This window comes from Kogia breviceps, chromosome 3 (genome assembly GCF_026419965.1).
Source record: "Kogia breviceps isolate mKogBre1 chromosome 3, mKogBre1 haplotype 1, whole genome shotgun sequence".
Lineage (NCBI taxonomy): Eukaryota > Metazoa > Chordata > Mammalia > Artiodactyla > Physeteridae > Kogia > Kogia breviceps.
The window spans coordinates 38763045-38783639 of NC_081312.1; the positions used below are offsets into that span (position 1 = coordinate 38763045).

Here is a 20595-nt window from a genome sequence, read left to right on the forward strand (position 1 = left end):
TACATGGCAGATTTTTTAGTTCCCTTCTCTAAGTTCCCAAATGCTGGGTTAGTTCGGGAATGGAACCAGTAGATTCTCACAAGCTTCCCCTCTAGTACCTGCTCAACTGTCTACTTCATGATGCAGTTAGGGTGTAATATGCTGGCATCGGGTGTTTACGGAAGTGCACACCCACCATGTAGTTCTTATTATTGACATTTTTTTTGGTTGTTTGCTGTTCATCATTTGTTATCACAGAAATGTACTTCTGATTGGTAGAATATCCATGGACAAGGGAATAATAGGAAAAAAATGGGGAGGTTAATATTAAAGGTGAAATAAAATTTTAATTCACATAAAAAGATTTTTAAAGAAATAAGTAAAAATATTAAAATGAATTAACTTTTGGATAAGACAAAATCATGGATCTGCCTCCTAACTAAATGGGAAATCTTTAGAGTAGTGTTTGACTAGTAGGAAGAGCAGATTTAAAGAACCGTGGCACATACGAAAGTCTTTGTATGTATTAATGCAATGGAGTAACTAACAAATTAAGTGATAAATAAATTTGGCTACAATATGTAAAACCTCTCACACCAAAAGCTATGGAAACAAAAATGAGATAAAGCATCTGTAACAAATATCACAGATGAAAGGTTAATTACCTTAATATGTAAAGTGATTTTACAGATCAATAAGAAGAATACATGGGGAAAATGAGCTGAACGCATAGATAATTTATAGAAGACAATAGTACAAATTACTAATAAACATAGAAAAAGTCTTATTTTCTCTTGTAATGAATAAATATTGAAAGAACAAGAGACTGTCAAACATAATGCCTAATCTTAGCACTGGCTGTAGTGACTGACACTATCATATGATTCTGGTCTGTGTGTAACTTGGTAGGGTGCTTCTTGAAAACAGTTTTACCAAGATAATATCCTAAATTTAGGGATTTTCTAGACTTCAGTCCTTATGCCTCTTCCCTTTTCTGTCTAGAATCTCTCCTTCAGTGATATCATACAATCTCATGACTGTAATAATATATGCTAACACCACCCTAGTATACATACTCATCCTGGACCTACTCCCTGAACCACAGATTCTCCTATTCAACTGCCTACTCATATCCAATGAAGTTGTCCAGAACTGAACTCCTAATCATCTCCCATAAACCTGCTCTACTGACATTCTTCCTCAATGCAGTTGATGGAAACTCCACACCTCAGTTGCTTAGGACAAAGCTTCCACATTGAAACTTCCCCCAAATCCTATTGGCTCCACTTCCATTTCTCACCACCTCCATTGAGATCAGCTGGTTCAAGTCACCATCATGTCCTACCTGGGTTATTCTGTAGCCAAGTGATTGGTCTCTGCATCCACCCCATCCCTGTATAGGTTATTCTCAGCACAGCAGTCAGTGAACTTATATGGCTTTCATAATAAAGCTTTCTATCTTCTTTCTCTCTCTTACCTCTCATCTCTATCTCTTTTTTTATCTCATTTATCTCATCCATCCATCCATCTGTGTATCTATCTATTTTATATTCATCTTTACTTTTGATAATAAGAATGACATTGGTTGAGTCTGTTAAAATACAAGGGTAGAAAAAAGAAAATGAAAGTTCGATGACAGTAATCACATAAATCATGTAATTGTAGTCATAATCTTAGAAGTATGGATTTACTTGAGGATAACTTCAGTAAACAGCATCTGATTTTTAACAGTTATACCATATTTGATATTAGAGACCTCTATTAAACTTGCTGTTCCTCAATAAGTGAAATATTTGTCTTCCTATGTGTTTCTTATCTTACATTTTGTTGATTGTTTCTTTCGAATATTTTATCAATGGTGGTTTTATCAAATTTAACTTTGAGTATGTACTGAAAAAGATCAAAATATAATGTGTGAAATGAAATGTCTTTGTTCTAACGCTTCTCTTGTTAGTTCCAAAACAGTTATTTTTTTTCAGCTGCTGGTACAATAGAATTTAATGATGCATTTCAACTAATTAGAGAAAACGTTCGCCCCAATTACTGAGATTTCATTCTGTCACTTCCACATACTTAGTTTTATAGATATTTTGAATTCAGCTTTAACCCACAAGCAAATTAATCACTGTGATTTAATTCAGTCTTAACTTGTCTTTTGTGAGTAATGCTTTCTCTAATACAAATTGTGGCATTAAAATCACTACTGATGTGGAGATTGTAGCATTTTTATCATGGAAGTTTGCCTTAGGCAATTAAAAAATATAAAACAGTACCTAGATTAATTTGATTTGGTTGAAAGTATTTTATTGACTACTAATTACTATAGTTGCTTTAGATTCTTTTCAAATTTAATAACCAAAATCCGTCCTCTGGGCTTTGCTACTTGCTAAATTCTGTGTAGTTAAAAGACAAGAGAAATGGGTGGAATGAGTGAGGATTTAAAAGGGAAAGAGCAGATTATGGGAAACAAATAGAAAGGATGATAGTTAAAGCTCAAAAAATCTATCCTACAGTTTGAAATGATTTTACTGAGAAATAATTCAAATAAAGTAAATGGTTGGGGACTTTATTTTCAGCTTTAGGACTGTATGAAAAAATATATAACTTGTAGCATGTTGTGTAGACCACATATTTCTCATAATACTGGAATCATTTTCAGCTTGTTCTGTAGAAGGAAGTTTAAAACCTTAATGTTTTTTTATTTTCCACTGTCTAATATATATATATATATATTTTAACATCTTTGAGTATAACTGTTTTACAGTAGTGTGTTAGTTTCTCCTTTACAAAAACATGAATCAGTTATACATATACATATGTTTCCATATCTCTTCCCTCTTCCGTCACCCTCCCTCCCACCCTCCCTATCCCACCCCTCTAGGTGGTCACAAAGCACAGAGGTGAACTCCCTGTGCTATGCGGCAGCTTCCCACTAGCTATCTGTTTTACATTTGGTAGTGTGTATATGTCCCTGCCACTCTCTCACATCGTCACCGCTTACCCTTTCCCCTCCCCATATCCTCAAGTCCATGCTCTAGTAGGTCTGTGTTTTATTCCCGTCCTACCACTAATCTCTTCATGACATTTTTTTTTTCTTAGATTCCATATATATGTGTTAGCATATGGTATTTGTTTTTCTCCTTCTGACTTACTTCACTCTGTATGACAGACTCCAGGTCTATCCACCTCATTACAAATAACTCAGTTTCATTTCTTTTTATGGCTGAGTAATATTCCATTGTATATATGGGCCACATCTTCCTTATCCATTCATCTGTTGATGGACACTTAGGTTGCTTCCATGTCCTGGCTATCGTAAATAGAGCTGCAATGAACATTTTGGTACATGACTCTTTTTGAATTATGGTTTTCTCAGGGTATATGCCCAGTAGTGGGATGCAGGGTCATATGGTAGTTCTATTTGTAGTTTTTTAAGGAACCTCCATACTGTTCTCCATAGTGGCTGTATCAATTTACATTCCCACCAGCAGTGCAAGAGGGTTCCCTTTTCTCCACACCCTCTCCAGCATTTATTGTTTCTAGAGTTTTTGATGATGGCCAATCTGACCGGTGTGAGATGATATCTCATTGTAGTTTTGATTTGCATTTCTCTAATGATTAATGATGTTGAGCATTCTTTCATGTGTTTGTTGGCAATCTGTATATCTTCTTTGGAGAAATGTCTATTTAGTTCTTCTGCCCATTTTTGGATTGGGTTGTTTGTTTTTTTGTTATTGAGCTGCCTGAGTTGCTTATAAATTTTGGATATTAATCCTTTGTCAGTTGCTTCATTTGCAAATATTTTCTCCCATTCTGAGGGTTGTCTTTTGGTCTTGTTTATGGTATCCTTTGCTGTGCAAAAGCTTTTAAGTGTCATTAGATCCCATTTGTTTATTTTTGTTTTTATTTCCATTTCTCTAGGAGATGGGTCAAAAAGGATCTTGCAGTGATTTATGTCATAGAGTGTTCTGCCCATGTTGTCCTCTAAGAGTTTGATAGTGTCTGGCCTTACATTTAGGTCTTTAACCCATTTTGAGTTTGTTTTTGTGTGTGGTGTTAGGGAGTGTTCTAATTTCATACTTTTACGTGTAGCTGTCCAGTTTTCCCAGCACCACTTATTGAAGAGGCTGTCTTTTCTCCACTGTGTTTCCTTCCCTCCTTTATCAAAGGTAAGGTGACCATATGTGTGTGGGTTTATCTCTGGGCTTTCTAACCTGTTCCATTGATCTATATTTCTGTTTTTGTGCCAGTACCATACTGTCTTGATTACTGTGGCCTTGTAGTATAGTCTGAAGTCAGGGAGCCTGATTCCTCCAGCTCCATTTTTCGTTCTCAAGATTGCTTTGGCTATTCGGGGTCTTTTGTGTTTCCATACAAATTGTGAAATTCTTTGTTCTAGTTCTGTAAAAAATGCCAGTGGTAATTTGATAGGGATTGCATTGAATCTGTAGATTGCTTTGGGTAATAGAGTCACTTTCACAATGTTGATTCTTCCAATCCAAGAACATGGTCTATTTCTCCACCTATTTGTATCATCTTTAATTTCTTTCATCAGTGTCTTATAGTTTTCTGCATACAAGTCTTTTGTCTCCTTAGGTAGGTTTATTCCTAGATATTTTATTCTTTTTGTTGCAGTGGTAAATGGGAGTGTTTTCTTAATTTCACTCTCAGATTTTTCATCATTAGTGTATAAGAATGCCAGAGATTTCTGTGCATTAATTTTGTATCCTGCTACTTTACCAAATTCATTGATTAATTCTAGTAGTTTTCTGGTAGCATCCTTAGGATTCTTTATGTATAGTATCATGTCTGCAAACAGTGACAGCTTTACTTCTTCTTTTCCTATTTGGATTCCTTTTATTTCTTTTTTTTCTCTGATTGCTGTGGCTAGAACTTCCAAAACGAGGTTGAATAAGAGTGGTGAGAGTGGGCAACCTTGTCTTGTTCCTGATCTTAGTGGAAATGGTTTCAGTTTTTCACCATTGAGAACAATGCTGGCTGTGGGTTTGTCATATATGGCCTTTATTATGTTGAGGAAAGTTCCCTGTATGCCTACTTTCTGCAGGGTTTTTATCATAAATGGGTGTTGAATTTTGTCAAAAGCTTTCTCTGCATCTATTGAGATGATCATATGGTTTTTCTCCTTCAGTTTGTTGATATGGTGTATCATGTTGATTGATTTGCGTGTATTGAAAAATCCTTCCATTCCTGGAATAAACCCCACTTGATCATGGTGTATGATCCTTTTAATGTGCTGTTGGATTTTGTTTGCTAGTATTTTATTGAGGATTTTTGCATCTATGTTCATCAGTGATATTGGCCTGTAGTTTTCTTTCTTTGTGACACCCTTGTCTGCTTTTGGTATCAGGGTGATGTTGTCCTCATAGAATGAGTTTGGGAGTGTTCCTCCCTCTGCTATCTTTTGGAAGAGTTTGAGAAGGATAGGTGTTAGCTCTTCTCTAAATGTTTGATAGAATTGGCCTGTGAAGCCATCTGGTCCTGGGCTTTTTTTTGTTGGAAGATTTTTAATCACAGTTTCAATTTCAGTGCTTGTGATTGGTCTGTTCATATTTTCTATTTCTTCCTGGTTCAGTCTTGGCAGGTGGTGCATTTCTAAGAATTTGTCCATTTCTTCCAGGTTGTCCATTTTATTGGCATAGAGTTGCTTGTAGTAAACTCTAATAATCTTTTGTATTTCTGCAGAAATAAACCTTTAGAGACTCAAGTTTTATGCAAACGCTATATACATATATAAATATATATAAATAATGAAGAAATTTTATTTTATAGTTTTTTGATTTCCCATGTTTTGTACAATGAGTGTTAAAATACATTTTAAAGTATGTTCAAAGAATGAATAAAAGAGGATAAACCTTCTTCCTTTGACTCTAGTCAACCATTTCCTTAGAGAATCTTGATTTAACTTCTTGGTTTCTAATTAATGTATGTAGGCTCACTCTTCTTCTAAGCTTCCTCTAAGCACTAATACCATAATGGATGAAACTGATGGGGGAAGGAATCTACCTGAGTGATGTTTATCAAATGTTCTCTCTGTGCTAATATCTAGTTCAGATCCTTTCAAGATATACACTACAACTTATATATAAAATAAGATGACTTCCCTTTGGCAAATAGTAATGGATAAATAAATAATTTGTCAGTGAATCCTCATGACTTTACTGACACATTCTATATGCATTATATTTACTGGAGCTAAAATGAAAGGGTTTAGTTATAAATGTAAACAAATTTGCAAAGATTTTTGTAGTACACTAAGAACAAGAAAACATCAGAAAGTGACAGATGTTATATTTTATTGCTGGTTGAGCTTCACTCAGGAGCATGGCTTAAGAGCTGGAACTCAACAGTTTTGGATTTTGCTAGTAATTTATCGAGAGGCCTTGAGCAAATCACATAACCTTTATGTTATATACATTTGCGTTTTCTGTAAAATGGGGCATTGGACTAGGAACAGTGATTTTTCAAGCTTTTCCTGTCTAGAAGCTCCAGGGAGTCAGGCACCATGAGAATTTTAGCTCATGGATCTGGAGGGCCTGCATAATAGCCAGCATGTAACTAGCATATAACCAGAGCTCAGTAGCTATGAGTTAAATGAATGAATGTGACCTCTGGAGCCCTGCCTAGGAGTCTGCTTTCCCATCAGAGTTTCATCCAGCATAATTCTGCTTGTATCTGCTTTACATATTGGGCATAATGTAAGATTTCATTAAAAAAGTAAAGGATAATTTTATTGCTGTAAATAAAATTTTGAAATCTCTCGGACAAAGTCCTTTCAACTCTGTGATAATTTAATGTTACTACAGTGTGCTATTATTTAAAAATACAGATCACAACACCTTTATTCTCATTTTCCCCTTCTATACAATACCAAATTCTATGACAGAGCTGTATATAAATTGTATTTATGACACAGTGAGGGATGGTCTGTTTTTTTGATGGATGAATCAGAGGTGACGAGACAGAGAAGGAGATGATGGGGTATGCCAGTCAAAAGGAACAGCATGTGTAAAGGCAAACAGCCATGAGCAAGCATGGCAACTTTAGAGAGGTGACAAATATCATGTGACTGGGATGCAGGGTTGAAGGAAGGTAGTAAGGGTTGTGGCTGGAGGAGGCTCCCACCATAAAGAGCCTTGCATGCTTGCTTAGGACTTGAGCTTTATCTGGTGGGGAAGCAAGCTTTTAGATTTTTAAGAAGGTGAGATAACATGATTGTGTTTTATTAAGAGTTTTCTATAAGGACCTACCATACAGCACAGGAAACTCTACTGAATACTCTGTAATGGCCTATATGGGAAAAGAATCTAAAAAAAAAAAAGAGTATGTATACGTATAACTGATTCACTTTGTTATACACCTGAAATTAACACAACATTGTAAGTCAACTATACTCCAATAAAAATTTTTTAGAAAAAGGGGTTCTCTAGTCTCAGTGGTTTTTTGGGGGTTTTTTTGTAATTAATTTTTATTGGAATATAGTTTGTTTTACAGTGTTATGTTAGTTTTTGCTGTACAGCAAAGTGAATCAGTTATACATAAACATATGTCTACTCTTTTTAGATTATTTTCCTATATAGGTCATTACAGAGTATTGAGTAGAGTTCCCTGTGCTATACAGTAGGTTCTTATTAATTACCTATTTTATATATAGTAGAGTATATATTGTCAATCCTAATATCCCAATTTATTCCTCCTTCCCCCTGCCTTCCCCCCTTGTTAACCATAAGTGTGTTTTCTACATCGGTGACTTGATTTCTGTTTTGTAAATAGGTTCGTTTGTACCATTTTTTTAGATTCCACATATAAGCAATATCATATGATGCTTGTCTTTCTCCATCTGACTTACTTCACTCAGTATGACAATCTCTAGGTCCACCCATGTTGCTGCAAATGGCATTTTGTTCTTTTATATGACTGAGTAATATTCCATTGTGTGTGTGTGTGTGTGTATATATATACATACACACACATACACACACGCACACACACACACACACACACACGCACACATCTTCTTTATCCCTTCCTCTGTCAATGGAAGGGAAGAAAAACGACCTACAAAAACAAGCCCAAACAATTAAGAAAATGGCAATAGGAACACTTATATCAATAATTACCTTAGGGCTTCCCTGGTGGTGCAGTGGTTGAGAATCCGCCTGCCGATGCAGGGGACACGGGTTCGTGCCCCGGTCCAGGAATATCCCATATGCCATGGAGTGGCTTGGCTCGTGAGCCATGGCTGCTGAGCCTGCGCATCCGGAGCCTGTGCTCCGCAGTGGGAGAGGCCACAACAGTGAGAGGCCTGCATACTGCAAAAAAAAAAAAAAAAAAAAAAAAAAACTAAAAAAAATGATTACTTTAAATGTAAATGGATTAAATGCTCCAACCAAGAGAAACAGACTGGCTGAGTTGATACAAAAACAAGACCTGTATATATGCTGTCTATAAGAGACCCACTTCAGACCTAGGGACACATACAGACTGAAAGTGAGGGGATGGAAAAAGATATTCCATGCAAATGGAAATCAAAAGAAAGCTGGAGTAGCAATTCTCATAACAGACAAAATAAACTTTAAAATAAAGACTATTACAAGAGACAAAGAAGGACACTACATGATGATCAAGGGATCAATCCAAGAAGAAGATATAACAATTATAAATATGTATGCACCCAACATAGGAGCACCTCAATATATAAGGCAAATGCTAACAGCCATAAAAGGAGAAATCAACAGTAACACACTAAAGAGTGTGGGACTTTAAAGCCCACTTAGACCAATGGGCAGATCATCCAGACAGAAAATTAATAGGGACGTACAAGCCTTAAATGACACATTAGACCAGATAAACTTAATTGATATCTATAGGATATTCCATCTAAAAGCAGCAGAATACATTTTCTTCTCAAGTGCACAGGGAGCATTCTCCAGGATAGATCACATCTTGGGCCACAAATCAAGCCTTGGTAAATTTAAGAAAGTTGAAATCATATCAAGCATCTTTTCGGACCACAAAACTATGAGATTAGAAATCAATTGCAGGAAGAAAAAAACTGTGAAAAACACAAACACATGGAGGCTAAACAGTATGTTACTAAACAACCAATGGATCACTGAAGAAATCAAAAAGCAAATCAGAAAATACCTAGAGACAAATGACAATGAGAACATGACAATCCAAAACCTATGGGACGCAGCAAAAGCAGCTCTGAGAGGGAAGTTTATAGCAATACAATCTTACCTCAGGAAACAAGAAAAATCTCAAATAAACAACTTAACATTACACCTAAAGCAACTAGAAAAAGAAGAACAAACAAAACCTAAATTTAGTGGATGGAAAGAAATAATAAAGATCAGAACAGAAATAAATGAAATAGAGACAAAGAAAACAGTAGCAAAGATCAATGAAACTAAAAGCTGGTTGTTTGTGAAAATAAGCAAAATTGATAAACCTTTAGCCAGATGCATCAAGAAAAAAAGGGAGAGGACTCAAATCAGTAGAATCAGAAATGAAAAGGGAGAAGTTACAACTGACACCATAGAAATACAAAGGATCATAAGAGACTACTACAAACAACTATATTCCAATAAAATGGACAACCTAGAGTAAATGCACAAATTCTTAGAAAGGTACAACCTTCCAAGACTGAACCAGGAAGAAAAAGAAAATATGAACAGACCCATCACAAGTACTGAAACTGAAACTGTGATTTAAAAATTCCAACAAACAAAAGTCCAGGACTACATGGCTTCACAGCTAATTCTATCAAACATTTAGAGAAGAGTTAAAACCTCTCCTTCTGAAACTCTTCCAAAAAATTTCCGAGGAAGGAACACTCCCAAGCTCATTCTATGAAACCAGACAAAGATCTCACAAAAAAAGAAAATTATAGGATGATATAACTGATGAACATAGACACAAAAATTCTCAACAAAATATTAGCAAACTGAATCCAACAACACATTTAAAGGATCCTACACCATGATCAGGTGGGATTCATCCCAGGGATGCAGTGATTCTTCAATATATGTAAATCAATCAGTGTGATACACTACATTAACAAACTGAAAAATAAAAACCATATGATCATCTCAGTAGATGCAGAAAAAGCTTTTGACAAAATTCAACACCCATTTATGATAAAAACACTCCAGAAAGTGGGCATAGAGGGAACCTACCTCAACATAATAAAGGTCATATACAACAACCCACAGCAAACATCATTCTCAATGGTGAAAAACTGAAAGCATTTCCTCTAAGATCAGGATCTAGTCTCAGTGTTGAGGTTAGATCTTTGAAGCCTAAGGTGTATCTGTTATGATACCTCTTGATCTTAGGTTTAATGAAACTGGCATCATAAATACTCAAAAATTTTTCTTTTTCAGACCATGACATTCTTCCTTTTTTTTCACACTTGGTTTGCAGAATTCTAAAAATGACCCCTTATATACAGACATAGCTCTTCCAAAGAGAAAACTTATTGTCTTAATTAAGAGTCTTACTTTTATTTCTATCCTGACATGAAGAGGGGATAAATAATCAACTTGGGAGTCAAATAAAAGAGGTCACTTTTAACTGAATATGTTTTACTGAAATGCAATTTCATTTGTTTATAACTGTGAGATATCCAATGGGGAATATACCAGCGAGAGGTTGGATATGACATTCAAGGCAGAGTACATTGAAACTGGGACCAATGGACTAGGTGTGAGAGTCATCTTGCATGATAACTTTATTTTATCACTTAAAACTAAATTTTTCCTTGCTTAAGACACTTATTAGGGCTTTCATTTACAGAAAAAAAATAACACTATACTCATATTTTGATGACGGACACATCGTGATAGAGCACATGCTCTATATACGGATTGGGAAGGAGCTTGCCACTAGGGGTGACTTTGGTCTATTTAACAGTTTTAATTTGTCACTTTATGACATCTGGACTTTAGTATATACCTTGAATCAAAATAATGAGGCAATGTCTTAAGGAAAGTGAAAAAAAAAAGGAAGGATGCACTTAAAATGCAATAAAAATCCTCTTTTGATATGCCACTAAACAGAATATTGCTAACATTGGAAGATTTCATTTGCAGCATGAATCTTGAAAGAAATAATTAAAAGGGCATAAAATGACTATTACCAAAGTGAATCTAAAACAATGAAAATTCTGTAAGGTAAATGGGATAGAAATAGATTGATCCGTTTTCCCATTAAGCTATTCAGTGCAATGTTTATGCATGTGTGTATGTATTTTAAAATTACTTTTATGTTTTTTGCTTTCTAGCACCAGTTTCATTTTCAACTTGAGGAAAATATAATATTAACATTAGTTAAAGCTTAAAATGTATTCAGGCTCAAGCTAAAATACTTTCTTAATTCTGCTTGGAACCTCATCAAACAGCCAAGAAACAGAATTCAGGCAGGAGTGGAAAATGAAATTTAAAAAGCAAACTGCTTTTTTAGAGAACTAAAAAAAACAGTAAATTTTGTAGGAATACTCATGTTCAGTAGGGAAAATAAAAACTAGGCTTTCTTTAACTTTTGCCTTGTGCAAGACTAAATTGGGCTGACTCAAGTTCTTTCGTTTAATTCCTACAATGAACCTACGAAATAAACACTGTCATCCCATTTCGCAGATGGGGTTTAGAGTCGTTAAATAACTTGCCTTAGGTTACAGAGGCAGTAAGTGGTAGATTTGCACCCAGACCCATGTCCTCTTGAGGTTGATCTTTTATGGTACCTCTAAGTCATAAGTAATGACTTTTAGGCAGCATATGCTTCCATGTCACCTTGGCCATACCCCTATCATAGCACTTTTCTCACTGTATTATAATTGTCTCTTTACATGCCTACCTCCCCCTACTTCATGGTTACCTCCCCCAAAGCAAAGAGCATCTTATTTATCCTTCTAGTTCCAGGAATTTAATGCAGTGGCATGCCCCATAGTAGAAGCCCAGTAAGTGCTTATTGAATGACTAATATTGTCAGAAGTCACTGAAAGTTGATATAGTAAAAAAAAAATTATATTATTATGGAAAATAACTGATGTGGAAAGTGCCAGTTGCTTCTGTATCCCTGTTATGTGTTCCTTTCCTTAAAGATGAACTCTTTCAGAAAGATAGGTGAGCTGATTGTACTGCATATAGGAATACAAAGGAGTAAGAAAAAATCCACAAAGATGCTTAAGTGATGTGAGATAGTATCACAGTACTAGGAAAGGTTAAGGGGAGGGATACTGAAATCATCATTTAATGAATGGTCTCTACATTTATGATGGGCTTGTCTTCTACACATGGAAGCAACCAGCTTTTCATTTCAAACAGAGATTTCCTTTTCATTGATAGTGAACCCCTAATAAAAGGAAAGTCAGGGGATATTCCAAGCCTTAGGTAATTTTTTAAAGGTTAGAATGCAATTAGTACAGGAAAGAAAACCATTTTATATTAAAACATTATTCAATATAACTTAATGAGGAAAAATCAAATTAGACGTCAGCTTGAAGGATTCAAATTCTATCAAAGAAAAACATTTCTGATTATAAGGAATAGTTTACCAAGGGAGTTGGGAGAGGATTCTAAGTGAATTTGCACATGCATCTCTAAATTGGGCAGTCCTGACTTCTATAATCATATCTTGCTTGATGATGCTCTGATGATAATGTGAGGATAATGTCCATTTTAATCTGGGTCTTTAATTGCCCTGTCTGAAAGCTACAGGGAATAAAAGCTCTGTACCCCTATCTCGCTAAGCATGTTTCTGCCATTTGTTCCCTCTTCTAAAGGATACTTAGAGCTTATTCTGCTGTTGCTTTCAGCAGTCTTTAGGAGCCAAAGACCCGAATGAGCAAGGGCTGCCTTGCAACATGATGTGCCCACCTTGCCAGCATTGACATTGCCAGTTGCCTAAGCCCTACAGAAGACTGGTGAATATTCTTTTCACTCCCTGAGCATGAATTCATTAGTAAAATGAAAATACGTATTTCAGAGTGAAGAAAACACATTGAGAGTGGAGTTATATCAGCCATGTCAAATTGCATGTCATGTTGCAAGGGTGCTTTTGTTGATTTTGTTGCCTTATAACTGGTTAATACGAATCCACCTCCAATGTGTAGTAAAAGTCCATTATCCTGAATTTTGATTTAGTTATGAAAATGTTCTAAAACAGCAACTAGACTAAAATGAATGTTAATGACTTATCTTAGTTGGCTTTTTGATGACATTATATTAAATATTTTTCGGAGACACTTCCTGGCCATTTTAAGACTCTGTTGTCTCTATGGTGAGATCCATACCCCCTCAGAGCTTTAGTACATGGTGCTGTATTGTAATAGCCCCTATGCTCATCAGCCCATCCACTGGATTTTTATATCTTTCGGAGCAGAGCTGTGTCTTGTTACCTTTTTCCTCAATACACTGTGTCATAGTCAATAAGTATGTTAGATTACTTTTTTGTGTGTGAAATAGTCCCTCTCTACTTTCTTCTCACTTATGCATCTCTCACTTTCTTCAGGTCCTCTCCATCTGTCCCAAGGACATGAGAGCTGATATCTGTGTTCATCTAAACCGGAAGGTTTTTAATGAGCATCCTGCTTTCCGATTGGCCAGCGATGGGTGTCTGCGCGCCTTGGCAGTAGAGTTTCAAACTATTCACTGTGCTCCTGGGGACCTCATTTACCATGCTGGAGAAAGTGTGGATGCCCTCTGCTTTGTGGTGTCAGGATCCTTGGAAGTCATCCAGGATGATGAGGTGGTGGCTATTTTAGGTACTGTGAACTTTCCTAACGTAGTAGCAAACGTGTAACAGTTTTAGAGATTTTACTTCTCAGGTTTCTTAAGAGAAATTTCCTTTGCTTGGTGACTTTGGAAATTGGGTCACTAATGAGATGATGAATCTCAGTGAAAACTAGTAATTCTGTTTCAGCAGAGAACATTAGTATTGGTCACAGCTTAATGGGCTGCATGAGGCTTTGATTAAACTTTCTTTGGCAACATAGGACAGTGCCTTTTAGACTGGAGGTGATGGCAGCCTAAGGTGGCTGTACCTCCGTGTTGGTAAGTGTAAAAATGGCTTGTGAAATGATTTTCAGTTTAGTAACCTGAGTGTTAGTCTCAGAGGGACAATAGAACCCATGTAGTTCAACATTTCCTTTTAGAGATGTATAAATTGAGGCCCAGAAAACTTTAGTGACTGGCCCAGCTAGTTAGTAAATGAGTTAGGACTTGAGTACAGATCATCTTACTCTAAACCTCTCTGCTTCCTCACAGTGGACCTAAGTAGTGGACTGAAAGTGATGAGGAGGTAAATGAATTTGACCCATTATATTGGAATAATCACAATGCAAGTAAACTTAGGTTTTTAAAGCTGGTTTTGTCCATCTACATTTATGAATCAGGAAAGTTATTCAGCTAATAACAAATTTGTTCTAAAATTCAGACACCTGGTAGATAGTTGCACTGATGAAAAAAGGCAGTGACAGAACATGTGAGTGACAAAATTTTTAAAAATTACATGTTTGGGGACAGTGTAATCCATTTTATGTTTTATCTTGGTAAAAGAATTGCTAAGGGCTTCCCTGGTGGCACAGTGGTTGAGGGTCCGCCTGCCAGTGCAGGGGACGCGGGTTCGTGCCCCTGTCCGCGAAGATCCCACATGCTGCGGAGCGGCTGGGCCCGTGAGCCATCGCCGCTGAGCTTACACGTCCGGAGTCTGTGCTCCGCAATGGGAGAGGCCACAGCAGTGAGAGGCCCGCGTACCGCCAAAAAAAAGAATTGCTAAATGATATTTTAGATCATTTTCTGCTCAAATATCTGCAGCATGAAGTCCACATAGATAAAAAAAGGAAGCAATAATGAGGTCAGAGGAGAATCATTTCTAGTGTTTTTTTCAAGTAAAATAAGTTAGAATTGCAGGATGTCAACTCCCTTTTGATCACATTTTTCATGGCTTGTATCTCATGAAAAATGAGCTCAATTTTTAAACTATTGGATTTTTTAGCTACTGAGGTCAACCTACCATAGCTTTGAATGCCACTTATTCTCATAAGTAAAGACTGACTGATGTATTTTAGAAACTGCAAAAGCAAAATCCAGCCCCAAAATAAAGGACTGATTTCAAAAAACACAATTACTTGAAAAAGACAGAATTGAGAATTGAGAAACAATGACTCTTCATAAGAAAATACAGTAAAATTTTTATTGTTCAGTAAAATTTGTAAGGGTTACAGGAAATGATTCAGTGTTGCAAATGACTGAACACTATTGTTTTTAACCCTTTCCTTAACTGTTGAGAAATAATATTATATTTATGCATAAATTTCTTTTAGAAACTTTTTATTTTTATTTTTTGGCAAGAAAAATGCATACAGTACTTAGAGTCAGCACTCTGGGTGTGTTTAATACTGCTTAGTACTTGTTCTGCTTTGTTTCTTGGAGTATAAAGGAGTTATATAATCCCTCATTAAAAAGTGTACATTTTGCCAGAACAATCCTTTGTGGTAAAATGAAGTATATACACACTACAACCATTCTCGTTTGCTTAACGAAGAGGATTAAACACAAGCCCAAAACAGGTGTATTTTTTCCTGCATGTTCATGTCAATGGTGGGTGGGAGAACAGGCATAAAATATATTACACTAAAGTGAGTACCGTCATGATATATTACCTTGGCTGTGCACTCATTGTCATTTGCTTTGCCCCATTTTCTTCATTATAGCTTTACCTTGGTAGATTCTTTTCTAAAAAGATGGATAGAGAAAGCCCTGAGTGTAGCACCTCTGGGCTGGATCTGCTAAGCTGGAGTCATTTGCTCAGTGAGACAGACAAAATGCATTTTCTTTTCATTTTAAAATAAAATGGTAGCTGTTTTTGCCCAATGACACAGTAAAAATGAACACAGGGCCCCTGGGTATTGGCCCAGTCTCATCATATATCTGTCATATTTTACTTGTTTGAATGCATGCTTTTTGTTTATCCTCCTCAAAAATCTTGAGATTTCAGAGACTTTTCATCTCTTGGTTTAATGAGTCAAGTTATATATACACATCTCTGGCAATCTTTTTTTATCGTGTGGGCCTCTAACAAAGATTAGTTCAGCCAAAAGGCAGTCAGAAGGTTTTTGTTTAAAAAAAATTTTTTTTGATCTATAAGTGATCTCCCAAAGAGGAGATAAGTGGGTGGTGGGGAGGCATGGGCTCAAAGGGTCACCTAGATGCCATGGTGCTGGGCAAAGACACTGTCCTCATGGAATCTGTGATTTGGGTCATTGGTGACGAGATAGTCGTGGAGACAAGCTTTGGGAACTCTGCCTTGGTATTACACCTTCCACTAATCTGGCTTTATAGGAAGGCAATCTGAGGAGACTGTGGACTAGGAGTGTGGTCTCATGGTGACTTTCTGCAGGAGATGGAGTGTGATGTCATCATGAGAGACGACTACACCACATGCAGTGGTGTGTCTTCCATGGTCTAGATACACCCTTGTGCTCATATGGTTGACAGGTTCTACCCATGAGGCAGCTGAAGTCCGGTGCCTGCTGCCACCAGTGCTTCACCTGAGGGGCATGGAACCTGCCAGAAGGGCCTTAACGAACCAGCTTCTTGACTTGTAGATCAGTCGTCACACTGGCTCTGTTGTGTGACTTCTCAGTGTGATTTCCATTGGGGACACATGTTTTCAGATTTTTCTAAACCCAAAATACTTTCTTTTACAATTAAAAAGGTTTTTTGTTTAACACTTAAGATGCTTTAACAATGTTTTAGGAAAGGGAGAGGGGAAAATAGTAACTCATCAGCATCACTTCTGACACTTTGTGACTGTTCATTCCTTTTCTACTATTTTTTCTTACCTTCTCATTTTTTCCTAGCCTAATTACAAAGTTAATGAAAAGTTGCAAAAATTATCAGCATGTGAAATTTGACATATAGACTTAGGTTTTCTACCTTACTAAGTTGATTAGGTCTTCAATATCTTTACTTATTTTTTTTTTCCTCTTGATCTATTTTTGAACTGAGAGTGGCATGGTAAAGTATTTTATTATTAAGGTGTTTTGTCTATGTCTCTTTGTATCTCCTGTAGTTTGTGCCTTATAGTGGTTGTTGCTGTGTTATTTGGTGTACAAATATTCATAACTATTATATCTTCAATTTGAATTGTGTCTTTTAGCATTGAAATGTGTCCTTTTTCATCATGACCCTTATAAGGGTCAGACAGAAACAGCATCCTCTCCCCCATCTCACTATACCTCAAAAAAATGAGAATTTGTTTTAAATTGTTCTGATAAATAGGCCTTGCTCTCTCTTACACTGATTTATTTGACAGTTGAAAGGTAGAAAACTGAAGTTGTTTTAAAATTAATTAAAAATCTCTGAATCCAAAAACCAGGTGCAGTGCATTCTTTTGGATCCTTGCCTCTGAATGGTCTCTTGGTAGGTACTTAATTCTTAGTGTGTCAAAAGTGTTAAGGTGTTTAATGAATAAGTTCTGAAGCAGAACTAATTAATGGAAAGATAAAAAATGTAGTCAATAAATACCTTCTTTTTTAACACTGAGAGGTGGCTTCAAGTTGTTTTCTAAATAGGGCATAGGAATAATTGCAGTTCATGTCTTTTTCTAATGTGAAGTTCTTTCAGTTCTTACACCTCCACCTTTTTTTTCTTTTGACCTTTGCAGTTTTTATGAAACACAAAGAATTCCAAACTAAGTTCATGATGCATACATAATATTTTATATGCTTTAATATCATCTTGCTTTTTAGTTTTTACCCTATAATTACTTAATGTGAACAGTTATTGGTATGCCTAAAATAGCCAGGTTACTTTTAAGTGTCTTGACAAAGTATATTATACCTTATAGAGACTATAAAAATGGCATTTCCCCACTAACTTTAGACCCAACTCCTAAGATATTTGTTTTGGTGCATTCACATTTTGTCTTTTCTCTTCTGTGTTCACTGATTATTAGAATCATATGGTTGGAATTATTAATATAACACAATCTGTATCTAAGTCTTTTAATTGTAACTCTAAATTCCCAAGAGAACTATGATTATTTATGTAGGGTTTGGATGGAAGGGTTAGATGCTCCTATCAAGTTGGGGGGAGAGGGCATAAGTGAGGAAGGGAAAGACAGAATTAAATGAACTTAATAATATAAAAAGGGTAATTTCTAGAACCTGGGTTAAGATTCCATTTTAATTAGAATCAGTTATTTAGAATCAGTTCATCTCTTATAAACATTTGTGCATTATCAAAGAAAACATAAATTATAGTTATTAAAATTCAAAATCTTCTTCTTATTTTTATTCCAAAAAGAAAAAATCTGAGATGTGAAAGAATAATATTCTGCTGTTTTGAGAATTTGTGAAAATGTGACTTCTGTGTTGTGGTTAAGATTTCTTCCCATATACTTGTTATTAACAGTCAAGTGCTTCACACTTTAAAGTCTTAAAAGGGCTATCTCCAAGCCCCAGAAAGTTATTTTCTTTTGGATCCACATTTCTGTGTTTTGAGATGCTGTACTATGAACCAGGTAGGTTTGCTTTACATATTATGATGATGATGAATTTAGTTAATTTAGACATTTTTATAATAGGCAAATCAGTTATTTGCTTTAAAAAATTGCATGCTTATCTTGTTTTAAACTTTCTAAGTAGTGATTAAAACATTAATCTATGGTTTAAATTACACACTTTAGAGTTCCTCAGCATGTAGATTTTTGGATAAAATATAGTCTTTACAGTCTGGTAGTTTAGACTTAACTTCAAACGCTCTCCCTACTATCCATCAAAACCAAGTCTTGTTCATTCTGTCTCTTTGGTGTCTCTTTAACCTATCCTTAATGTCCTTTCCCATGACCACTGCTCTTAAAATTTTGGTTCTGGGTTGTGGCTGCCATCTGAAAAGTCTGTCTACTCTCAATCTGTTATCAACTTCAACCTCCAAATCTATGTTATGCTACCACCACAATAATTTTTCTAAAATATAAAATATCTTGTTAGTCTCCCTGTTAGGATTGTCGTTTTAGCACTTTGTATTCCTACTCTATTTTCACTATATTGAATTGCAGGAAGTTTCCTAAGCACCAAGTTCTCTTACTGGCAAGCTATTGCATATACTTCTTCCTTTGTTTAGAACATTTTTTCTCCTCTTTTTAATTGTCTGTCTCTTCCTTCTTCATCTTCTTTTACTCTTTCCCTTCTTGCCCTTGTCTGGATCAGGCGCCTCTGTTCTGGGCTTCTACTTCATGCCTACGCAGGGTTCTTAGTTTATCTTTTACTTGTTTATACTCCTACTGTGTTGTGAGTACTTGAAATGTCTTGCTTATTTTTGTCTCTCTGTCATCTGTGATAGGACCTCTTAAATAGGTTCTCAGTAAAGGTTCAGTGAGCCAAATTAGCCAGCATTTTGTTTTGCCATTAAGCAGTTTTTATAATTGTTTTAGTTCTGGGTACCTACAAAAAATGTGCTGTATTGTGTTGCCATTTTCTTTATGTTTTATCTTGAGCTACTGACTACCCTCTGTTTCTCTTTCATCTATATGATTTTAGTAAAATGCATTTCCCTAAGACTCTTGCTTTAGCATAGATCTAGTATGGACTGAGAAAATATTTTCCTACTGTTAGTCAGGAAGTTTGAACAAGGAGAATAAGAAGAGATAAATGTTAAATATCTCAGGCCACTAACAACTCTTTAACAAAACACTCCTTCCTTGTTCTCCATCAGGAACTCCCAGTAGCAAGAAAGAATCTAACTTGTACCCTGGTCATTGACCATGGTAGAAAAACTTTATATCTGTGGAAGGGGATTTGGCTTTAATTCCTAAAAGTGACATTACTTTTGACATCAACTGGAATGAATAGGTCTACAAATTAGAATTAGTTTTACTAGAAAATTAACATTTAAGAGTTAAAAGGGGCTTATGGAAAGAAAAATCATATGTGTAGTTAGTAATTGAGCTTGCCTATACTTAAGTAAAATTTAAACTCTATAGTAATGTTTTGATTTTAAGATTCCCTATCAAAATATTTAAAGTATATTTTTGAGAAATGAAATCCAGACCCCTTTGAAAGTCTGATTTAAATACCAATAGTTGTTAAATACTCATTATCTTATAAGCATTATTACATCAAAGTCTCTGTGAAAAAAGTACTTGCTGTAGTCATCTTACAGATGAAAAAACCAAGGCTCTGCAGTATCAGGTGATTCGCCCTAGGTCACAGCTAGAAAATAAGTGGTGGGTATAGGATTTGAACCCAGACTTATCTGACTCAATGTCCATTCTCTTAACCATAGTATTACAAATGTGATGCTTTCTTTAACAGGAATTTTAAAATGGAATTTTGAAATTATACAACGAGTTGGTTTAATCTTGACAGAAAATGGAGGGCCTATGTTAACTTTACCAATTTGTTTCCTTTTATTAAAAAGAAGTTTTTTGGGCTTCCCTGGTGGCGCAGTGGTTGAGAGTCCTCCTGCCGATGCAGGGGATACGGGTTCGTGCCCCGGTCCGGGAAGCTGCCACATGCCGCGGGGCGGCTGGGCCCGTGAGCCATGGCTGCTGAGCCTGCGCGTCCGGAGCCTGTGCTCCGCAACGGGAGAG

The 20595-nt window shown here is 35.9% G+C and overlaps 1 protein-coding gene across 4 annotated transcripts in view; it reads left to right on the forward strand.

Annotated features, from left to right (window-relative positions):
• The window catches only part of KCNH5 (potassium voltage-gated channel subfamily H member 5), a 325149-nt gene that overhangs the window by 231951 nt on the left and 72603 nt on the right, over positions 1–20595 (forward strand). For all 4 annotated transcript variants that reach the window (XM_067028368.1, XM_067028369.1, XM_059059059.2 and 1 more), the window contains exon 9: positions 13510–13762. In XM_067028368.1, coding sequence (XP_066884469.1) covers positions 13510–13762 — 253 coding nt within the window. The remainder of the gene's footprint in view (positions 1–13509; positions 13763–20595) is intronic.